Source organism: Tupaia chinensis, unplaced genomic scaffold, assembly GCF_000334495.1.
Source record: "Tupaia chinensis unplaced genomic scaffold, TupChi_1.0 Scaffold000638_1, whole genome shotgun sequence".
NCBI lineage: Eukaryota > Metazoa > Chordata > Mammalia > Scandentia > Tupaiidae > Tupaia > Tupaia belangeri.
In genome coordinates this window covers 2994691-3017546 of record NW_006160159.1, presented here as the reverse complement: position 1 = coordinate 3017546, position 22856 = coordinate 2994691, and the positions used below count along the sequence as shown (strand labels likewise).

Sequence of the window (22856 nt, the reverse complement as noted above, 5' to 3'; positions counted from 1 at the left end):
AACCAATGGTAGGCAAAGGATTGCACATCCCTGCAAAATCCTGCATATCAAGTTCAAGTTGTTTTCCCTTTTTTTCCCTTAAAGAATGGAGCCATTTGAGAAAAATAATGGGCTTCTTCAAAGGGAGAGAGATCTATTGTTGATGCCCATGAACATTTAACATGATAGATTTTTTAAAAAGTGGAATGATAAGTGTGTACTTTTGCTAAATCTAGACTTGGGAATCTGGTTTCTTCATTCATATCCCCCCAGCTGCTGTCAGCAACACAGCACATCAGCTTTCCTTCATGTGTGAATATTTCTCCAGAACTCATTTGCAAAAGAGTTGAAGCAATATTAAACACCACATCCCAAACTCTTTTAAACACACAAAGAAATGGGAAAACACATCAGAACTAGACCATTGAGAAAATCCTCCTTTCAAATTTACTGTTTGCTTCACATGCTAGTAAAAAATATCCCGCGAAGTCCCGCTTGTGATCCATTTGAAACAATCTTGATTTGCTTAAATTGTCACATTCTTCTTGCACATTTCTTCCTTAACGCAAAAAAAAATGGCAAAGAATTCTCCTCCCTCTTCATTATAACAGTGCAGAATTTCTGGCTTGTTTATTCCTAATGGGACACTTGAGAAAAGAAAATATATAAATATCTCTTTCAGAAGATTAGTTGTCTCAATCTTTTTAAAAGAGAGGATTTGTTCATTTCTCCCCCACAGTAAACAACTTGAGCTTTTCATTGTAATTTTCCATTGTCAAATTAACGCATCTTACTCTACTGACTTGGCCCCATGGTTCTAAAACATCAGATCTCTTAATATCCATATTTCTTCCATACTATGTATTAATGTGTATCTTTAGGCTATTGATAGGTTAGAACCGAAGCATCTTTTAAAATAAATTTATTGGAAGAAACTACCACTACATTGTAAGCTACTAAAACTGAGTCAGAAAAGACTTATAATCTAACAAAATAAAACGGTTCACTCCTTATGAAAACACATTTCCAAGCTAGGGATTTCAGGCAAGAAATGGTGTAAATACTTTGAGTATTAAATCAAGCATGAGAAATTTTGTCTGATCTACTGGTAAATGTTCTATTGACAAGGTCAAGAACACAGAAAAGTCTGGCCACCAAGTCAGAAGAGACAAAAATCATTAAAAAAAAAAAAGTAAATAGTTTATCAACTTCAATTTCTAAAGTACTGTACAGTCTTTTCACAGAAAGTGCAGGAAAATCACCTAACTATAATGAAAGTGTCTCCATATGCATGCATATATTTACTTGGTCCTTCAAAACTTATATTAGAGATGTTAATAAAATAATGCCAAATATTTTCAAGAAATTATAAAGGTACAGAAGGGTTCAGGGGAGAAGAAAGCAAGCTGTGGCAAAAAAACCTAGGCTCAGCAGCTTTCTGGGGAAAATGGTGAAATGTGACTATGTGATTTATAATGAGAAAAGGTATCTACAACATACAATTTTCTACCTAGCTGCAAATAATAATTCATAGTGATGTCCCTTCCAGATAAAAGACCTTTGCTATGTAGGACCCATGTGGTAAAATGATCATGATAAATGTCAGACCAGTGCAGGTAACGGCTTTACAAACCATTAAGATTAGCTGGCTCTTTTTTCCGATGATAACAGTAACCATGCTGTGACTCTATGTGGTAATAATATCTCAGTCCTGATAAATGCCAGAGCCAGGCAGAGGTGTTTATCATTCCCAGTTCAGAAATGCTGACTAAAGTTACCACATGTTGCCTGTTTTTCTTCTTTTACAATAGTCTCACAATTAGGGGAAAGAAAAAAACCTAGCTGCAAATAATAATTCATAGTGATGTCCCTTCCAGATAAAAGACCTTTGCTATGTAGGACCCATGTGGTAAAATGATCATGATAAATGTCAGACCAGTGCAGGTAACGGCTTTACAAACCATTAAGATTAGCTGGCTCTTTTTTCCGATGATAACAGTAACCATGCTGTGACTCTATGTGGTAATAATATCTCAGTCCTGATAAATGCCAGAGCCAGGCAGAGGTGTTTATCATTCCCAGTTCAGAAATGCTGACTAAAGTTACCACATGTTGCCTGTTTTTCTTCTTTTACAATAGTCTCACAATTAGGGGAAAAAAAAAAAAAAAAAGGCTGAATCATAAAATGATTTTTAAACCTATTTCTTAAAGGATTTTGATGTTTAATTAGTAACTCTCAATGTCACCGCATGGCCATGTCAAATGAACTGCCTAGACAGTCTACCACACTCACCATTATCCCTTCACCAGAGGTCTTTTGTCCAAAGTGAATGGCTATGGATAAGATTTAATATGCTTTCTTTAAAAAAAGTTTTACCCCAAAGGCCGGGAAAAGTATTGTCTTAGTTCACATTTTTCTTAATTGTGAGCTAGATCCTACTTGTTTTCGAGGAAGATGTTTTTAAGCCCCTATAAATTTAATTTGTCTCCCAATTGAAAGAGGCAGAACATTAGACACTTACATTAAAAACTTCAAACCATGATAAGTATTTGTAGGATTTTCACCCTCATGAAAATGTACAAAGATAATGCTTAATATAAATAGCTACTTGAGTATTTAAAATGAATTACTGGTTTACGATGAGAAAGTTGTCAAATGACTCAAAATCGTAAGACTTGTTTTAAAAAAATGCTTGTAAAACCAGATATACATGCATAAATATAGATTAAAGAAAAATTTGACAGGAGAACTGAATTTCAAAGAAATAAACTAGTGGGCTTAATTTTCTTAGTACAACTATTACCTAGGGGTGAATTAGCATCATGTGTTAGTTACAGAAATGTGGTTGGCCACCATGACACCTCCAAAATTACTTTGAAGAACAGGAAAGTCTAGGGAAGACAGCAGGATCATCCTGTTCCTGTGAAGAATGCTGCCGGGGTGTCAGTCATTGCGTTACCCTTCAATCCCACAAACGGGGGCATCACTACAAAACTGGAAATGGAAGCTCAGGAGAGTAAGTTTCAGGTTGGTGAATTGTAGGAAATGTTATCATCCTAAAATTGATCCCACCAAAGCAATAGCCATTATTAAAAGTTACCTAGAGACTAAAACTTGCACACCTTTTCCATATGTGCTCTCTCTGTGAGGTCAATGCACCAGAATACTCTAGAATAATGTAGATGCAGTTACATTTTAAAAAAAAAGGTGACGTTATTACTTTCCTGAGTGTAACTGAGGATATATAAAGATGTTAAACATAATAATTATGAAGACTTTCATATTGATTAAGTAGAATTCTGTTCTTGTTGAGGTGTATCAATTACATTTCTAATTTTTTTTTGGTGTAATGAGCTAACATCTCAGAAGCTTTCTAAGCTTAACAATCATCTTAAATGATACCTTCAGTTAGAGGATATAAACTTCATTAATACCTATATTATCAAATGTCTTATGTTTAAATGTCTATTTTGAACATTGTGTTTTTTATCTGCCTCTACAAATTGTAAAATGACAGATAGGAACCAGCTTTGTATCTACCATGGGGTTCCCAATAGGACTTAATAAGTATTGTTTTCTGAGGCCTGGCAGTAGTGCAGTGATAAGCACACAGACCTACGTAGGAAAGGTCCTGGGTTCATGTCCCTGGACCTTCCTAAGCACAGTGAGCATGCACATGTGTGACCATAATCTAGAGACTCTTAGATTCAGGGGAGATTGCTGCATTAAGAACATGTTGGAAGGTGCCTCTCTCTTTCACTGCATGTGGGCTTCTCTCTAAGAATAAATAAACTTGAAATAAACAAGTAAGTAAAAACCTATGCTCTGATCAGCTGTGGTGGGCCTGTGCTTCACAGGCTGGGACCACATGAAAGGCCAGAGTTTGATTCAAGTATAATTCCAGTGATGCAAAGAAACTAAGGCAGGAGGAGTCCAAGCTCCAGGATGGCCTGGGCAACATAGCAAGGCTTCATAAAAAATTTTTAAAAACAATTAAAGAAACCATGCTCGTGCCTCCTGTAGTCCCAGCTAAAAGGTTGAGGTAGGAGAATCTCATATATATATATATATGAATGATCCTCAAAAGATGTGTACCCAGTTGTAGCAGATGTCATAACGAATTTTCTCTGTAAATACTCATTCCTCCTTAGCAAAGAGAGTCTCTAACTAAATTCTAAAATCACCATGATACAAAAAATACAAACTGAATAGAGACTAGAGAACTGCTTTCTCTCACATTTAGCCCTGACATACGGTGACTGCCATCTTTCTCATACATGCCTTAAATACTCCAGAAAAACTCTCAGAAGCAGAACAGCTGTGATACTGCTGGCATCCTTAAGACAAAGGGATGTAGTTGTCCTTTATGAACTGAAGATAAATAGGATGAATCGCACTCCCTATACATTGGTTACTGGGAGGGTCTGGTCTTTTCTTCCTCTGGATGAACTTTATAACAAAGCAGAGTTTATTTTGAAATATGATTTCACATGTGGCTATAAATAAGTTAAGACTAATAAAGGCATTGATGATAAGGCCGGAAAAGTGTCCAGGGATCATCAGGGCAAGGTTCTTCACTGTGCAGCTCTCTTTCCATCCTCATATATTACTTTATCTTATCTCTTTTCTAAAAGGCATTTGGTTATAAATGTCTTTGTTTTAGTAGCAACATTTCATGCAGATAAATGCAAATTTAACTGTCATAAACCTTATTTTGAAAAACATGCCCTCAAAACCAAGGATTGAGGGGAAACTATAAAGCCACATTCTTATCACAACATTAAAGGCGATTTTACATCATGTAGATGTTACTTGTCCAAGTGGCATAGAATTGTTTTAGAAGATGCTCATTTACAACAATGAGTCTAGTCTGGTGTAGTTTGAAAAGATGAGGGCAGGTGGGTGAAGAGTGGACATTAGAAAAACAAAGCAAAACAAAATAAAACAAAACACTATTTAGAATCACTACTGGATATGAGAATGAACCACTATTAAAAACATGTTGTGGATTCACAGCTGAGAGATTGAAGAAGTTATTTGGACATAAGTGGGGAACTATAAGAGCACAGAGTTGATACAAAAGTAAATCATAATGGATGTTGTTAGGAGCAAATGCAAATGAAAGAGGAAGAATTATGGAGTTCATTATTTCTGGGAAGATTTTGCATGAGTCTCTTAGTGTACGATTTCCCTAAGAGGCTCTCTAATTCTCTATACAGAAAAACTTCCTTCCCCCACCTCCAGTCATAATGTGAAAAAGTCAGCAATATCTCAAAGTCTTCTCAAAACTTTCAATGCTTCATAATAATGAGAAACCATATGCCAAAGGAGAAATATTAATAGAAAAAGCTGTCTTTCAGATGCTCACTGAATCAATTGAAGACAGTTGACGCATCTTCAGTAAGCTGTGTATGAATCTTAGCTCATTAACCACTCCTGTATTATGTATGCTGATTCTAATTCCTAATATGACACATCAATAAACCAGATCTGAAAAGGTGTCATTTCGATTTTAATGTAACCAATTGTATTTTTAGATGTTCCCCCACTTAGAAGTTTGTGTTACTTCCTGATTTTACAGGCAATAGAGGGGTGGGTGTAGTATTGATTTGAATAGAAACACAAGGCTTTCCTATAACCTTTTCAAGAGATTTTTGTTCTGATTATGTTGTAAGTAACATCATTTGTTCCTTTGTAACAATACCTCGGCCCTTTTCTAGCCATTATCCATTTTCTCCCTCTAGAATTTAATTTAAGTATTACTCAGCCACAAATATGCCTGTACCAGTATTCAGTTGTATGATTAGTCAAGTGTCTGTGAAAGAACAAAAAGAAAAAAAAAATTTTTTTTGGAGGGATTTTTGCTATAGGGGCATGTGCGCTCACCAGACAGACAGCGAGAGACAGAGATAGAAAGCAAGAAATCACCACCCAGGGGGGATGGCCACGCCACAATCCTATCTCCTCCATTCTCCTCTCAGGATCTTGGGCATGCATGCACACGCGCCCGGCATGAGTTTTACGCCACTGGGTCCGGGACTCAAACCACGGTCAACTACGTGGGAGTCCAGCAACATAGACATTACACTAACTGCTGGTCCCCCAAAAAAAATTTTGAAAAAATATTCTTTATTTAAATGTAGAATGTTTCTTGTAGGCAGACTTGAACTCACCATGAACTTCATGAGGATTATTGCATGCAACCAATCAGGTCATCGATTTCTTAGCCTATCAAAGCATTTTAGGCTGTTGTGAAGTGCCAGTCTATCAGAGCATTGTATTTTGACTAGCTGATACCAGTTTGACTTAAGAAGTAGTAGCCATATTTTGAATGTTCACTACAATCAGATAATATGGTAACTATAAGAAATAAAAAGTGAACCAGTACCAACCCCCATAGCATAATTAAAAAAACTGGATCCCATGTGGCCAACTGTGTGGTTGAAGTCCTGGCCCTGGTGGCTTGCAAACCACACTGGGTGTGTGTATGTGTGTGTGTGCATGCCCCCAAACCCTAAGGAGGGAGAAATGGAGGAGAAAAGATCATGCATGACCACATCCAACTGGGGTTGCTTTTTCCCACTCATTTTCTCTCTCTCTTTCTTTGGCAGCACACATGCCTCTGGCAATTCAAACAAACAAACAAACAAATAAAAAGGTGAATCAGGAATTTTGAAAGTTGTTTGTAAACTGTCAAGAATTATGGAGTATGAGCTAAAATTTTTTGCTATGTAAAGTAAATGTTTGTGGAAAAATGTAAAAATAAATAAATGAAAGAAAAAAAAAAAAGGTGAATCAGATCCAAAATGGAACTAAGAAAAGATGAGGGACTCAGTCAGGCTGGTGCATATGTTAAACCACTGCTACTGGGAGCAGGAGGCTGTATGAGAGGCCTAGGTCCATTCCTGTCCTAACAACAACAAAAACCAGGCCTGGCCAGGTAGCACCTCTCTCTCTTTCTGTCTCTCTTTCTCTCTCATAAATAAACTAAAACAAAGGTAAGGGAGAAAAGAGTAACCATAAATCAATACTTAGCTTTACTATTCATTGTGTAGATACATTACATATCATCTTGTTTATTACATAAAACTGCTCTTTTAGATATTATTCAAGGAGAGTTAGGAGCTTGTCTAAGACCATATAGCTATTAAAAAGCTGTTAAAGAATTCAAACCAAAGCCCATCTATTCCAACCCATGTTCATATCATTTATTAATTCACTATTTCTTCATTCATTTAAGCCATTATCTACAAGTATAAAAGCTGTCTAGCTTTATAGAAAAATTCCCTCTTTCATGGGAGAAAATAAACAGGTATTCATGCAATGAAAACACCATGTGCGGTGTATATAAGTAGAATTTCTAGGTACAGTGGAGCACAGGGGAGGGAGAGCTGACTGGCTAGGGAAACTCGTAACTCTTTTTACCTGGTAGCTTAGCAGACTGCCTGTGTTTTTAGCTCCTGCCTGCATACCACTCACTGACCTTGCAAATTCAAGAATTTCCAGTAAAGCAGTGCCCAACCTTTTTTAAACCTTCTCTGACTGGATCATATATTCCCTAAAACTAAGGTTTGCTGGATGTAGCCTAATAGACTACTCTCTGCTTATTGTCTGTCAGGTTTAATTCATGACTGCTACTTCTGTAGCCCTCAATGTCAGCTGATTTTTTTTTTTTTAGAGATTCCGACATCAACCTGATTGCTATAGTCAGTGATTTCAGTGAAATTAGAAAGATCTCTCCTTCTTCCTTCCCTTCTCCTTTTTATCCTTTCTTTCTTTTTTTATTTAAGAGGGTTTTTTGTTGTTGTTGTTGCCTCAGGGCATGTGTGTTTTCCAGAGAGAGGCAGACAGAAAGAGAAGAGAGAGAGAGTGAGAGAGAAAATGAGAAATCACCACACCAAATCCCTTCTCCTTCATTCTCCTCCCGGGATCTTGGACATACATGCACACGTGCTGGTGTGATCTTCAAGCCATCAGGTCTGGGACTCGAACTGTGGTTGGTCATGTGAGAGTCCAGAGATAGAACCACTACGCCATTTGCTAGCCCCACTTTCCTAATACCTCTATTGCTTGAACTGAATGGTTCATCAAATTCTCAGGTAAATTAAACTTACTAGTATTATGCCAAACTATGCATGAATTTACCCACCTCTTGAGTACATATGGAGTTGTCGAGAAAGTCATGACAGAGTTTTCTATGCAAGAATGTGTCATGACTTTCCCATAAACCTATCTGTGTATGTATAAAACCATCAGTGTGCAGTATTAGCTTCACATAGATACGAGGTATCTAAATATCCTTACCAGCTCTACCCTGAGCATACTGTACCAACTTCTTTCTCATCTTTCTTGACTTGTCTTACTTATTTTTTGTGTTTGAGTTTGAGTATGTGGTATCTCATAGGCCCAAACAGATCCTGTGAAGCATCACATTTTCTTACCATTATTAAGCAACAAGGGGTCTTTCTGCTCCTTGGCAGAACAGATTAGATCTGGTATAGGCTATGATGTTGCAACTTTCTATTTATTTATTTTTCCCCTGCTCTTTCTCTCTCCTCTTTGTTTCTTTCATTTGTAGTTGTCCAAGCCATATTATGTTGGAACTCTTCTAAGAATAACTGCAATTTTGAAAGCTTTGACTGTGGGAGACATTATTTATAGGCCTTTGTGGTTTTAAGAGGAAAAAGAAAATCTTCCAAGCAGAGTTCTACTAGGAAGATTGCCCCAACCCCACTTAAACCAAATACCATCTTCTGCAGGGTATTTTCCTATAATCCCTTATAAAAGGTTTCTTTTGCAACAATATGTTGAAGAAACTGCCAGGTTCTAAACTAACTCTTTCCTATGCCACTATATAAAGTTTGGATGCCTGTTGTTGTTTTTGTTTTTTAAGGTTTTTTTACTGTAGGGTGTGTGTGCTGGCATGAGAGAGAGTGAGAGATAGACAGTAAGACAGAAAATGAGAAATTCCCAGGGGGAATGTCCTCACCGGAATCCCTTCTCCTCTGAGTGTCTTGGACACACACGCACATGTGCTTGGCATGAGTTTTAAGCCACCAGGTCTGGGACTCGAACTGCTGTCAGATATGTGGAGAGTTCAACAACATAACCACTACAACATCCGCTGGCCCCTTAATAGGAGACTATGAGTTGAGATTTTGAAAATACATCACATCAGGAACTGTGTTTGGCCCTCTTTTCACAGACTCAGTTTCAAAGGTTTCAGTAGGCAAGTTCTTACTGGCAAGTGGGGTGGGAGGGACAGAGGCAAGCAGTGCAGTGCTGGCCTGCACAGATTCAGGGACACTCTCCCTAGCTGTGTGTTCCACTCTGCACAGCTTCAAATTCTATGGTCGCCTCACAGTACAGCCATTCCATCCACATTCTAAGATGCAGAAGGGAGGAAAGGCAAAAGGTGAAAGACCTAAATCAGCTCTGTACACGGCCTCCCCAGACGCCTCACGGAACACTTAGACCAATCTATTGGCAGGACTTGTTCACGTGACCACTCCAGGCTGCAGGATGGACTCTTTTAACTGCATATATTGCCATTCTCTCAACATGGGATTGTCTTGCTAAGGAAGAATGAAATGGATATCCAGAGGATGTCTGCCTTACATCTTCTCTCTTACGTATCACCCTTTCCAACAGTGGCCTTTTTAGAATCAGCAGGAGCTCTGTGTTAAAAGTTAGAGAGAAAGTATAGAAAGGAAATATACTATGTCAGTGTACATAAAATGTTTATATTAAGTATATAATTACGTATCTAGATGGTAAGATCCTGGTCTAAAGACTATGCTTAAGATTATTTCTCCAATGTACTGAGTAACTCAATTCTTATTTGCCATTCTAACGTATAAAAGAATAGAGGAACAAATTAAGGGAGAGCAATCTATGTGGTATGCATGTTGGACAACTACCTAATTTAAAAAATGTATATGACCAGGTATTCTACTACTTCATAATTTCTATTTGTTTTTATTTTAATTTTTGCCCTCTCTTATTTTACAACAACAACAAACCAAAAAAAATTTTAGGCTAGCATAAAATTAATTTCAAAGAAATGATTTGTTCTTATACAAAATCCAATGAATGATACAATATTTGTAAATGAATTACATTATATGTCCTGGTGTATTAGTTTTCTATTGCTGCTGCCAGGAACTCCGTGACTTACAAACAACCCGAATCTGTATTACGGTATTAGAGGATAGAGCTGGGTCCCATCCAAGGTGCTGGTAGGCCTGCGTACCTTCTGGAGGCACTCTTCCCCCTGTCCTTTCCAGCTTTGGGAGGCTGTGAGCATTCCTTGGCTCGGAGTTCCCCATCATGTCACCTCTCTCCACTCCTTCGGTTGCCACATTATTTTCTTCTCTCTCTGACTCTCATTCTTTTTTTTTTTCCTTCTAATAAGGATTTTTGTCCTTACATCTGGTTCACCCGGGTGATCTAGAAAAATCTCCCATCTTAAAATCTCTCAATCACGTCACAAAAGTCCCTTTGGCCATGTAAGGTAACATAGTTGCGAGTTCCAGAAATTAGGATGTGAATATCTTTGTGAGGTCATTATTCACTTGATCATACACAAAGTAGAACACTCAGGAAAACCAATTCAGTGTCCGATTCTGGCAGGAAGACTGTGTTGAAGTGACATGTTGCTGCCTTCATGCTACCATGGTTCATTTTGCAGTCAGAATAAAGAAACTGTGTAATGACTAGGTTGAGTACACCTATTCTCTTTGGTGACTAGTACTTTTAGTTGCTAAAACTTGGTCCAAAATTCTACTGAGAAAATTCTTTCATGTACTTATGAAATATCATTCTCTTCTAAGCTTCCTTTTTCATTTATTTTTCAGAAAAACAAGACAACAATGTCAGGATTGAAACTATAAAGTCTCTTGTACAAAAACTGCCTCCACCCAATCGTGACACCATGAAAGCTCTCTTTGGTCATCTAACTAAGTAAGTGGTAAAGGTTTCTAGGCATGTCATATTAAAATAATTTCCAAAGTGATTTTCATTTAATTCTAAATCTCCAAAACAAGAGTTTCCAAATGTATTTTTCCCTCTCTATGACCTAAGTCTTCCTGCAGAAACTGGCAAATGTACTAGAGATAGGAAAAGACTCTGTAAAAGGAACTGCTAAAAGAACTCACGTCTCATAGCTTTTTTTTTTTTTTTTTGGAGAAGTTTTTGCTATAGGGTACGTGCACTCACCAGACAGACAGAGAGAGAGAGACAGAAAGCCATCCCCAGGGGGGAGGGCCACGCCACAATCCCTACTCTTCCATTCTCCTCTCGGGATCTTGGGCACGCATGCACATGCACCTGGCGTGCGTTTAAGCCAGCGGTCTTGAACCACTGTTGACTACATGGGAGTTGAACCACAGTTGATTACATGGGAGTTCAGCAACATAGCCTCAGCTCCTGTCATTAACTCCCATGTATATTATGTTTCATTCATCCAGTCCTTTTGGTCTTATAAATATGTTAAGCTTTTTGGGGGCCTCTGGTTCATTATACTACCTTTTCCTTCCTGGAATACTCTTCTCTTAGTTGTTTACATGGGTATCACTTTTTCAATAAAGTGCACCAACACTTTATAGATGGGGGAGCTGGGTTTCTGAAAGTTGAGGTAACTTATTTGTGATTGTAGTGCTTGGTACATGGTGAGGCTGCCTTTGTACTTATGGCTGAATAATTTCATGCTTTTTCTGTTATATTTGATTAAAATATCGTCAGTGCCCTGTTGATAATCTAACAATCAACCAGTGAACATTTACCTGTTACAAAAGCTATGAAATGTTGCTGGACTCCCATGTAGTCGACCTTCTTAAGATAAGGCTGACTGTAATGCAAGTGATGGGGTTTTACCTAATACCATATACACATAGAAATATTGAAGAATGTGGGGCTGGCAGGTGGCGTGCTGGTTAAGGGGCTGGACTCCCATATGGCTGACTGTGGTTTGAGTCTCAGACATGGGAACATGCTTTCTCACTTTCCCTCTCTCTCTTTGTCTTTTTTCTGGTCAAATTTTAAAATAACAATAATAAATAAAGTTGAATAAAATAATTCTTTTTTAAAAAAGAAAGAAATATTGAAGTCTGATAGAGTTTCAGATTAAATGGGCAATTTTGCTTTTTGTGAGATTAAATCTCCTGAACTCGTTCTTTGAGATGAGGTATGCCTATATAGAGCATTCAGCTAAACCACAGCATGATGTCTAATTGTGAATGTAACACATGCAATTACATAAAGGAAATTAAGAAAGAGTATGCTTAAACATATATGACTGTACACTGAAAAACCCAATTTAGGACCTGCAGGTGGCATGGAGGTTAAGGCACTGAATCCTACATGCCCGACTCAGCGGCTCCAGTCCCAGACCCAGCACTTGAAAAACATGATGGGCACAAGTGTATATGTGCCCAAAATCCAAGAGGACACTGGAGAAAGGATTGCATCATGACCATATCCCATGGCGGGTGCTTTTTCACTTTCTCTCTCTCTCTTTCTCTCTCTCCAGTGAGTGCACACACCTTATAGCAAGAAAAAAAAAAAAGAAAGAAAGAAAAAGAAAGTGAGAAAAACAAATTGGCCATCAGTCACTCTTAGCTTGCTGATAATATTTTTGCATGGATCTTTCCAGACCTGTTTCCAAAGAATGTATAAGCATACATGTGTATGGTTATTTCTTATGTTAAAAGACATAATACTGCACACATTGATCTGCAACTATTTTGTCTGATTCTTTCTAATGATGGCATAATATTCCACCGTGAGGTTGTCCTTAACTTGGTAAACCAGTCTTTGCATTAGGGAACTTGGCTTACTCTGATTCATATTAGTTTTTCCTTTATCATACTCTCTTAGAGAAACCTTGTATCAAAGTTCAGAACATCTTTTAGATTGAGTGTCACTTCTTGTCATCTCTACATACTGGCTCCATTGGGAACCTCTGTGTCGTTTAGTGAAAAGATCTTGGACTTAAAAGAAATAAAAAGAGAAAGAGAGAGAGAGACCTAGAATAAAATTCTTGTTTTATCCTATACTCCCATTATAATCCCAAGGTAAGAAATGTTGGATTAAATAATATCAACCATACCTTGTGGTTATGAAAATTAAATGAGATAATGCATATAAAACACCTGGCACAAGGTAAGCATTCCTCAAATGTTAATTCTTTTTTTCTTTAGGATCCAGACACCATGAAAAGGGGTTTCAAGTTACAAGTAAATACTGGAGTGCTTATCTCAGTACTTTAACTGGAGAAAGCCATAAAACAAATGAAAAACTCTTTAATCCTATGCAATACCTAGTCTTGAGTTCCTGGGAAATATCCATTACTCAATCTCGATTATTTCTTTTTTTTTTTTTTAACTGAAGGGACATCTATAAAAGTGAAGATACTAAGAATCTGCTGAATGCACTTTTGAAAAAAATAAAACACAAAGAGGAGAATCTATCTAACTAAAAAGCTTCCAAGGATGACGGTGCTCTATGTCCTGGTCACATGACCTTAGTATTAACAATTAATGCCTGATCATGATTATTCTATCTAACTTAATGTTCTATCACTTAGTTTAGTAGAAATGGAAATAGGTATTTCAAACTAAGATGAAAAATCATCTTCACAACATTCACATTTTAAGGTTTACCATTATAGATGGTTACAAAAAATATGTATTTGTCAACCACTAACCTTTCTTGGGTCTTGTGACCATATTCTACCCTGTACCAATCTATAAACTAGATTTAATTATGCACAAGTGTGTGCACATGATTTTATCTTGTTAAGCATTTTTTGCTAAGTTTTTGATAAACAGCCAATTGTGGCATGTCATCAAAGCCGGAGAAGACTAAATAAGAAGATTGTTTAATGAGAATTTAAATATATTCATGTTTGAAGGAATCATTAGAATGTTTTCCTCAGTCTTGATGCATTTGGTAGTTCTTCTGAAAATCTACATCAACACTTGTGTCTAGTGTTTATCCCAAATTGTTGCAAATATATATATTTTGAAGTTTGTTTAGTGAAGGTCAGGGAATGTAATGAAGTGCCAAAAATTCCACTTGACCTACGTACTCTACAGTCAACAGAACAAAGCTCCATTTTTGCAGAGCTCTGAGTTAAATGTTACCCTCAAAACAGAGCAACTATAACTGAGAGAGATTAATAAAGCACAGTTAGGCTAGAAGGTGGACATAAATACCGTTTACCAATGCCAGAATTTTTAAAGAGTTGTTATTATATTAACCGTAAGATTGCACAATGGCTATACAGGCTGAAGAGCCTAAGAGTCCAGAATCTTCATTTTTAAACATTCTCAAGATAAAGTTCTATGCTTTTGATATCATAGCTTGAGACCAGGAACTCAGAATCAGCTATCATCTCAAAATGCCATCATCCAGAAATCTTTATTAATGGCCACTTTCACAAATTGACATTACAGTGATAGGCCCTAGATATTCCTGTGGTACCTCTGAATCATCATATAAATGACAATAACTATCTCTATAAATTATAATTGGCCAATGCATTTTCCTACAGCCTGAGTCTTTGGAAAAGCAGGGAGGAACAGTGAAGAGTAAGTTAATGAGAAGGAAGACCTAGATTGATGGTTTGCTTGCTGTTGGGTAGTAGTTGGAGGTTGAAAACCAAAAGACTTATGTGAGAAATAGGGACCCAGGGATTTGAATTGTGACATAACAGTAAAACATGTTATTCTGTGCAGCTGAGTCCCATGTAAGGTTCTAGATTCATTTCAGGAGCCCTCCCTGAGCGTGTAAACCACACATGTGTCCATAACTAGGGCTGGCTAAGACTGAGAGTAGATTGTGGCATGAGGACCGTGTTAGGGGGTACACCTCTCTCTGTATTTATCTCTTTCTTGCTTGCTTACTCATGAATAAATAAATAAATAAACTTAAAAAAATAGTAAAAGAAATAGAGTAGTCTAACATTTTGTGCCTGATATTGTATGATGTGCTCAGTGTTTAAAAAGAGCCATCTGATTAAATTATAGGGTGAAAGAAGAAGAGAAAATAAATCAGGAGATCCCATCTGAACTGTTGTTAGAGTGGAATGATAGATATTAAATGGAAAGAAATGCTTCAAATCTTGAGATTTTTCAAAAGGAAGGTCCACTCAGTTTTTGTCTCTTTTTTCTCTTATCCACCGTAGTCATCTATAGAGACAATGTCTGAGGTTTAAATGTTGGGTAATGTGTATGATATCTTCAACTGGACTGATGCAAAGTGTATTCATGTCAGATAATTCATTTACAAGCTATATTGATGTACCATGATTGAATGTATAAAATAAATTAGAATAATAAAAAAGAAATTTATACTCTTAGTCTTTGCAAAATAGCTCAGAAGGGAGAGTGTTAGATCAAGAGAAATTTACACACTTCAGTGTATATAAGGGTACCTTATAATGTTCATAGAAAAATGAAATCTGAGTTTATTTTGGTACAAGAAAATTTTCAAATCCAATATAGATTTTTATAAGATTAATTTTTTAAGATTAATTTTTCATGAACTTTTTGAAGACCCTTTTTAAGTTAGAAAAGGAGAAAGTCCAGGGGAATGGGTAGTAGAGGGAGAGCAGGAGGGGAAAAGAGAAGAAATATTTAACAGACAAAAGAATGTAAAATTCTCTCTTGGGAAAAAAGTTCTCTAATTTTTGCTTTATAAAAATGATAAAATAAAATAAAAAAAATATTGATAGTTCCTTTAAGAGCAATTTTAAAAAGCAAACGTAGACATAATTTAGAAGAGTACCTTCCTCTCTATTTTGCAAATATAAGCAAGGAAAAGAGGAGGATGAGGTTATAGAAAGCTAATGAAATAAACTGAATCTGATTTTGGCAGATGTATATTAAATCTAGGCCTCTATTATTGCTGGTTGGGTTGCACCAGCAAGCATATTGGAAAAACCATATGTGTAATATATCTCCAGAACGAAGACCTTTAAAATTTTCATAACTTCAAAACCAGTCATCTTAATTTCTCAATTCTATCCCAAGTAATAAAGAGAGGGAAAATTTATAAGATAAAATTGTTCATGATGGCAACATTTGCACTGATGGAAACTTGCAAGCAACGTAAGTGCTCAGCCATCAGGGAAGGGTTGTCTAGGAACTGGTACGTTGTGCCGGCTCAGTGAAACATAAAGGTTCATTGCAATTTGGGGGATTGGGGCAATGCTCATTTGAAGTTAAATAAAATCAAGGATACGATATTTTACATACTCAAAGAGAGTATAATTATAAATATGTGGAAACGTTGTGCATATGGAAAAGACTGAAAAATGCTCACTGAACTGTTTCTATTTCTTCCTTTGAGTTGTTGAACTATGAGAGGTTTCTTCTTTCTTTCTCTTTCTTTCTTCTTTCTCTCTTTTTCTTTCTTTCTTTCTTTCTTTCTTTCTTTCTTTCTTTCTTTCTTTCTTTCTTTTTCTTTCTTTCTTCTCCCTTCATGTGTTTCTTTTTCTTCCCTAACAATGTTATAGAAGAGGACATTGAACTTAAGAGAACAAAGAGAACAGACTTTGGAGTTAGGCAAATCTGAATGTGAGTCTTGGCTCTGCCACTTACAGAGATGAAATTAGCCAAGTCATTCAACACAAAGCATCCATTTTCTCACCTGTAAAAGGGAGATCCTAATAAAATCCATTTCTCTAGTGAGGAGTTATCTGAATAACGCTTTTATAAGCTTTGCAGCACATCACCTAGCACATATTAGGTGCCAAAGAAACACTGCACATAGACATGTATTATTTTTATATTGAAGGAAATAGAATATAAATTTTAATGAAAAAAGGAAAAATTACTGAGGTGGGGTAGGGTGAAATTCCTGTCAAATTTCTTGGCTTTCAGGAAGTTTTTTTCTCTCTCTTCAAAACCTTTTTCCAAAACCTGAGTTTCCTTACTTGCCTAACTCAGTCAGTTTCCCAGAGTCTCAACAAGGTTGTTTTCACAAGTGTGTGGAACCATGATGCCCCATTCTTGTATCCAATTCTAATTTGTTTGTATCACCAACTCTCTAACAAATGGGCTGGCACCTTTTCCCATGTTCTCAGTTCCAACTCTCCTCACCTTCCAGTCAATAGCTTCCTGACATATTGGTCAAGTCTGCTTTACTTCAGGCAAAGTGTGAGCAAGTTGGAGATAGGCATAGGTCTTCCTGTGCTTCTTCTCAAGATTCCCTGTTACATCAGTGTCCTAAAGACAGTGCTCTTGCCTTATTGTCTAATTTTTCAGAATGATTCTAAGAGAATTTCCTGCCAAGAAAAACAAAACATGTGCTTCATTGAAGTCTGGTGAGATATTTTGAATCCAATGGGACCTTAGCCTATGCCTCCATCACCATTGTAAATATTCCTAGAATCCTACAATTTCATGTCCGCATAGGCCTGGCACTTCTACCCTTTCGATGTACTGGAATTCTATTGCCATTACTATTAGTAAGGTATTTTAGTTATTGGTGATGTCTTTTTCCACATTTTTCTTTCCAAGATAAAAATAATACATGATAATTATAGAAAACTTTGAAAATAAATACTGAAGTATTTCCACAGGGCTAAATTGAACTAGTTAGCCAGATGTACTTTGTGGCATGCATTTTGGAAGCCAAAACTATCTCAAGTTTTTAAGAGGGGGGAGGACACAAAAATCATTCCATTTCCATGCATGTGCACATGTCAAAATATCTTTGAAAAAGGTAGCTTTTAAATTTGGCTTACAAAACAATGCCATTCATTTATTTTTTTAAAACAACCTTGGAAGAATATATTTGTTGCAGATTTTAGGTGTGAATAAACATTCTTGTAGGAGGGATACTTGCACTTCTGAAATAGGTCAAAAAGAGAGTTAAAAATCTTCCCTTTTTCCCTGACTCTAAGAAAATCATCCAGCTGTTCATAGAATTCCAAGGTGAAAAAATGATATGGCTGAATAGACAAAGCTTGTGGAAGCATGCCAGTTGAATGTCTCATTGAAACGAGAAACTGTTGAGCTGTAGTTATTTTGTGAGTGTAAACCGATATTTAAAGCTTCTCTGTGGTCTTCATGGATATTAAATAAAATATTGTACAAAAGTATGTCAGAGGCAACTTAAAGGATGATGACCTAGAAATACAAGGGTTGTATGAGGAAATGATGTGATAAAATAACGTGTCCATTCTGTCTTTAAAATAGCACTGTGGGCACTTCTGCTATTTGGGGGACTGGAGAGGGAGAATTAGATATGGCTGAAGGATGAACTTCAAAGCCCATAAACCTCACCCTTCTCTCTGGTTGTCAATGGCAATGGCTGGTGACACTCTCTGCTTCCCATCCAGGCCGCCAAATGCTCAGCTTTGGTGTGCTTTGGAGCAGAGTGTGTTTTTCTGTGCTGTCTTCTGGAATGCCACTCTTTTTCTGTACACTTTGGTCTTTCACCCAACCACAATACCTGATATCCAAAGACTTACAGACCGTGAGTATTTTTACTGGAAAATAAAGAACCTGTGCAAACTGTTACTTTCTTTTACTCTCTTTTTTCTTCTCTCTCTCTCTTTATTTTCTTTCTTCCCTTTTCCCCCTGAGAGACACGGCTGCAAGTTGTTCAAAATAAGCCAGCAGCTTAATTGTTCCTTAGCTTGAAAAGGCACCCTAATAACTTTGAAGAGTTAATGCACTTCCTGTGGGCTTTAAATTCTTCAGCTGGACTCCTGTGGCAGAATTTGGCCTGGTAGTTAAGAAAATTAATTATTCTGATCGTGAGGGTGAAGCAATAGTTCCCAACTCCCCATAGTAATCATTAAAATGTCATCTACTTAGGAGACATCTTGGCACAGGATTTGTAAGGTTTGTTAGCTGGGGACTGAGGTTCAATGATCCTCCCAATGATGTATCCTCGTTCTAGAGAAAGGCTTTGGGAGATAAGGCTTTAAGAAGGGAGTGAAATTATTACTTTAGATCTTTAGATTTAACATTTGAAGAGTAACATTTGCCACTGAATAACAGGATACAAAGCAAAACTTACAATGGCTACTGTCCTATCTATCACTGTCTTCTCTGTTGTTAGTGATGGTCACCTTCATGGAGGTATTTCCCTCATGAGAGGTCAGTGTTTCTTTTTCTTAAGTGGCCCCACCCTTCTCCACTGTGAATCTTGGCTTTTTACCTAATGGAAAGAACTGAAGATTTGGAATCGAAAAACATCGGCTCAAGTCCCAGTCTTAGGCCTTAGTAACTGTACAACACTGAGAAAACTTTTTAATGTCTCTAACCCTCCTTTTTGCTCACGTGTGAAATAAGTCTAACAAGTTTACATTTGCAAAAATGTTTAACTGTAAAATCCTGCCCACTAATTCTCTCCAGAAAGTCTTAAATGAGTGCCTGCTCTATACTAGGCCCAGAGAGATCAGGGTTTGGGAAACCAAGAACATCCAGCTGCCTCCTATTCCTGTCAATAACATTGTTAGAGCACACACACCTATTTATGTTTTGCACATGGCTGCTTCCATGCTATAATGGCAAGAATTGAACAGCCACAAGTTGCACATCAAAAATATGATCAAAGTTGCTCATCAAAAATTGATCCTTCATGGAAAAAAATTTACCGATTCCTGAACTTGATTCTGGAGGCATGAAGAAGATGCCTATTCTCACATATCTTATAATTTTCTGAGGTAGATAAATAAATAAGCATTTATAGTAAATATGATGCCATGTCACAAGATGCTATGAGAGCACCAAGCAGGAGCTGATATTTAGCTTTAAAGAAATCAAAGAACGCTTTCTAGGGGCCAGGCTAAAGATTATCTTCAAAGATGTGAGTTTAGTAGACAACGGGCCTGCTATAAGCAGAGATACTGTGTAAAAGGCATGGAGGGGAACTATGGTGTAGTAGAGAAACTGTGAGTTCTCTGGAAGGATTAGAGATTTAGGAATCATAAAGATAGATGGCAGAACATGAACCTAGAATGCTGCAAAAGCGTCAAAAAGAGACCAGTATATGTTTTGCTAAGAAAGAAAAAAAAAATCACTGAAAAGTCTAAAGCAAAGAGATAAAAGGGAGATTTGTATTAATAAAGATCACAGATTTTCTAATAAGATGAGGGATGGCTTGTAGGAGGGCAACACTAGAGGTATGGGAAGCTGTCAAGAGACTGGTATAGTAGTTCAAACTAGAGACCCCAAACTAAGGGACTGGTAGAGAGAATGGCAGACAGGGATGGGCACGAGACACTAAGGAGGGAGATTCACTAGGCCATGCTCACCAAGTATATGAAAGAGGTTAGGAAAAATGAAGATACTAGGATAGTATCCAGGTCTGAAGTAGCTGAACAGTGATATCCACAGCTTACATTTAACTGATGGACTAAACTGGAGACATGAAAGAAACAGAAATTTGGAGGACATAATGTGACTTTGTCATTGTTTTTTTGTTTAGTTTTATCTTTAGTTTTGCCAGAGCATGTGTAGGTTCATTGGAGAGAGACAGAGAGTAGGAGAGATAGATAGAGGAAAAGTGAGAAAGCACCCCCTATGAGGAATGGTCACAACCATTTCTCCTCCATTTCTGCTTCCTCTTGAAATTTTGGCCATGCACACACATCTGTCTGGTGTGTTTTTCAAGCCACGTTATCTGAAAGAAGTACTGCATGCTTAACTATGTGGGATCTAGCCACCTTAACTACCACATCATGGGATTGCCTTTTTTGTTTTGTTTTCTCCATTTCTGCTTCCTCTTGAAATTTTGGCCATGCATACACATATGTCTGGTGTCTTTTTCAAGCCACGTTATCTGAAAGAAGTACTGCATGCTTAACTATGTGGGATCTAGCCACCTTTACCACATCATGGGATTGCCTTTTTTTTTTGTTTTGTTTCTAATTGCTAGACGGCACATGTGGTTGCCAGAAAGAGAGAGAGATAGGAAGGGAGAAACACTTTTATGGAAATGCTGAAAACTCTTCTCCTTCATTTCTCCTTCCTGTCAGGGTTTGGGGCAATCATGTACATATACCTAACATGTTTTTAAGCTACTGAGAGTGGGATTCTTTTTCTTTTTAGTACTTAAATTTTTTCACTTTATTTTTACATCATGGGGGGAGAAATGTACACATGTTGGAATATTCACTTTGCAAACTAATGTTATTAAATGTATAAAAGAACTTGAAATAATAATAAAAAGATAATGTTCAAAATATTTCTTATAATTTTTTATAATTTGTTTGTGACTCTATAACAACAGGAACAGTATGGTTTTAAATATTTTTGAGAAAATATTTACATGTCAACTACTCAAATTGTTAAAAAGCAAATGCCCAGCACACTAGTCACACATAAACCTTCTCAATTCAGCCCTGCCCAAGTGTATTCTGTGATATACCATCTGCTAGCAAAGAATAGTCTCTTTTTCTTCCTTCAAAGTCTTTCTCAAGATAATTCTCTGGTGTGGTTACAATGCTGGGCTGGAAATGCCCAGGTTATTTTATGTTATAAATTCTTAAATATATTTTCTCTAATCCTCTCTGCCATGTAGAACTATTTATGGTAAAAGGCCATCTTTCTTTTTTCTTAATTTTTAAACTTTCTTTATTATCATCATAATCTTGTTTATATTACATTGAATTTCATATAACTTTACAGTGTATCACATTGCTTTTTCAAAAGGGATTGCCATGCATGTCAGTCAATAGAGAGACATTAATCTCCCCACTTCATCATTCAATATCTTTTCACTGTTTTTTCTGATCATTATTATTATTATTCCAATTATTTTTTTAAAACAGTCAATCACTATTTCTCATTTTTCTTGTAAAAAGACTTTACCCATCATGAAATACTTCTCAGACCAAACCAGTTGATAATACTATACACGTCATCATCAACAGGTAATTAGCCATATCTTTCCCACTGACATCCTGCCTCTCTATTGTTCTCTTGCTATCTTTCTCTATCTTCTTCTCTTCACCCCCCCTCCCCCATTCCACACTGTCTTATTCTCGTTAAGTACTTTCACTGCTTTTATGTCCTCCAATATTTCGGTCTCTACCATAGAGTGCGGATAGTCGGTAAGAGCTTCTGTTAGCTTAATTGAGATCCACCTTAATTCCATAGTTTTCTAATTAATCTTCAGATATGACATTCCAGTCAAAGCCCTGTCCAATAATGAGTATTTCCGACTTCTGAATCAATGCAAGAAGTCAAATAAGAATATTCCCAAATATTTTCCAATTCCAAAGAGATCTGGAAGGAAGAAAAGTTTGTTTCCATTTAAAGAAACAAACTAGGGGAACCAGCAGTTAGCGTAATGGCTATGTCACCGGACTCCCACGTAGTCAACCGCGGTTCGTGTCTCGGACCCGGTGGCTTAAATCTCACGCCGGGCGCGTGTGCGTGCATGCCCAAGATCCCGAGAGGAGAATGGAGGAGAAGGGATTGCGCGTGACCATCCCCCCTGGGGGGTGATTTCTCGCTTTCTGTCTCTATGTCTCTCTCTGTCTGTCTGGCGAGCGCACGCGCCCTATAGCGAAAACCTCTCAAAAAAAAAAAAAAAGAAACAAACTAGGAAAATATTTTAACATGTTGCTAAACCTATCAGCAACTGAAAAGAAAGTAAACTGAGAAAACAAAGCATACAAAAAAAATCAGTAATATTTTACTCAAAAATTATAAAATTCTATTTTGCCAGTTCAGTCTTAAGTTCAAACTCTCTTCTGTTGAATATGCAGTGTTACTATGGTCCAATCTTTCTATTTAAATCCTGGGAGTTAACATTCTAAGTTGTTATTGGTATTTCTTGTCCCTAGCATTAAATTGGTCATTTTCTTGGTTGCCTTTTGTTCTCTTATTTCTGTATGTATCTTTAGTTT

The 22856-nt window shown here is 36.9% G+C and overlaps 1 protein-coding gene across 1 annotated transcript in view; it reads left to right on the top strand.

The window, feature by feature from the left end:
- ARHGAP15 (Rho GTPase activating protein 15) overlaps positions 1-22856 on the top strand; it is a 721214-nt gene that overhangs the window by 640970 nt on the left and 57388 nt on the right. The window contains 1 exon segment of the mRNA XM_006159626.3: positions 10837-10942. Coding sequence (XP_006159688.1) covers positions 10837-10942 — 106 coding nt within the window.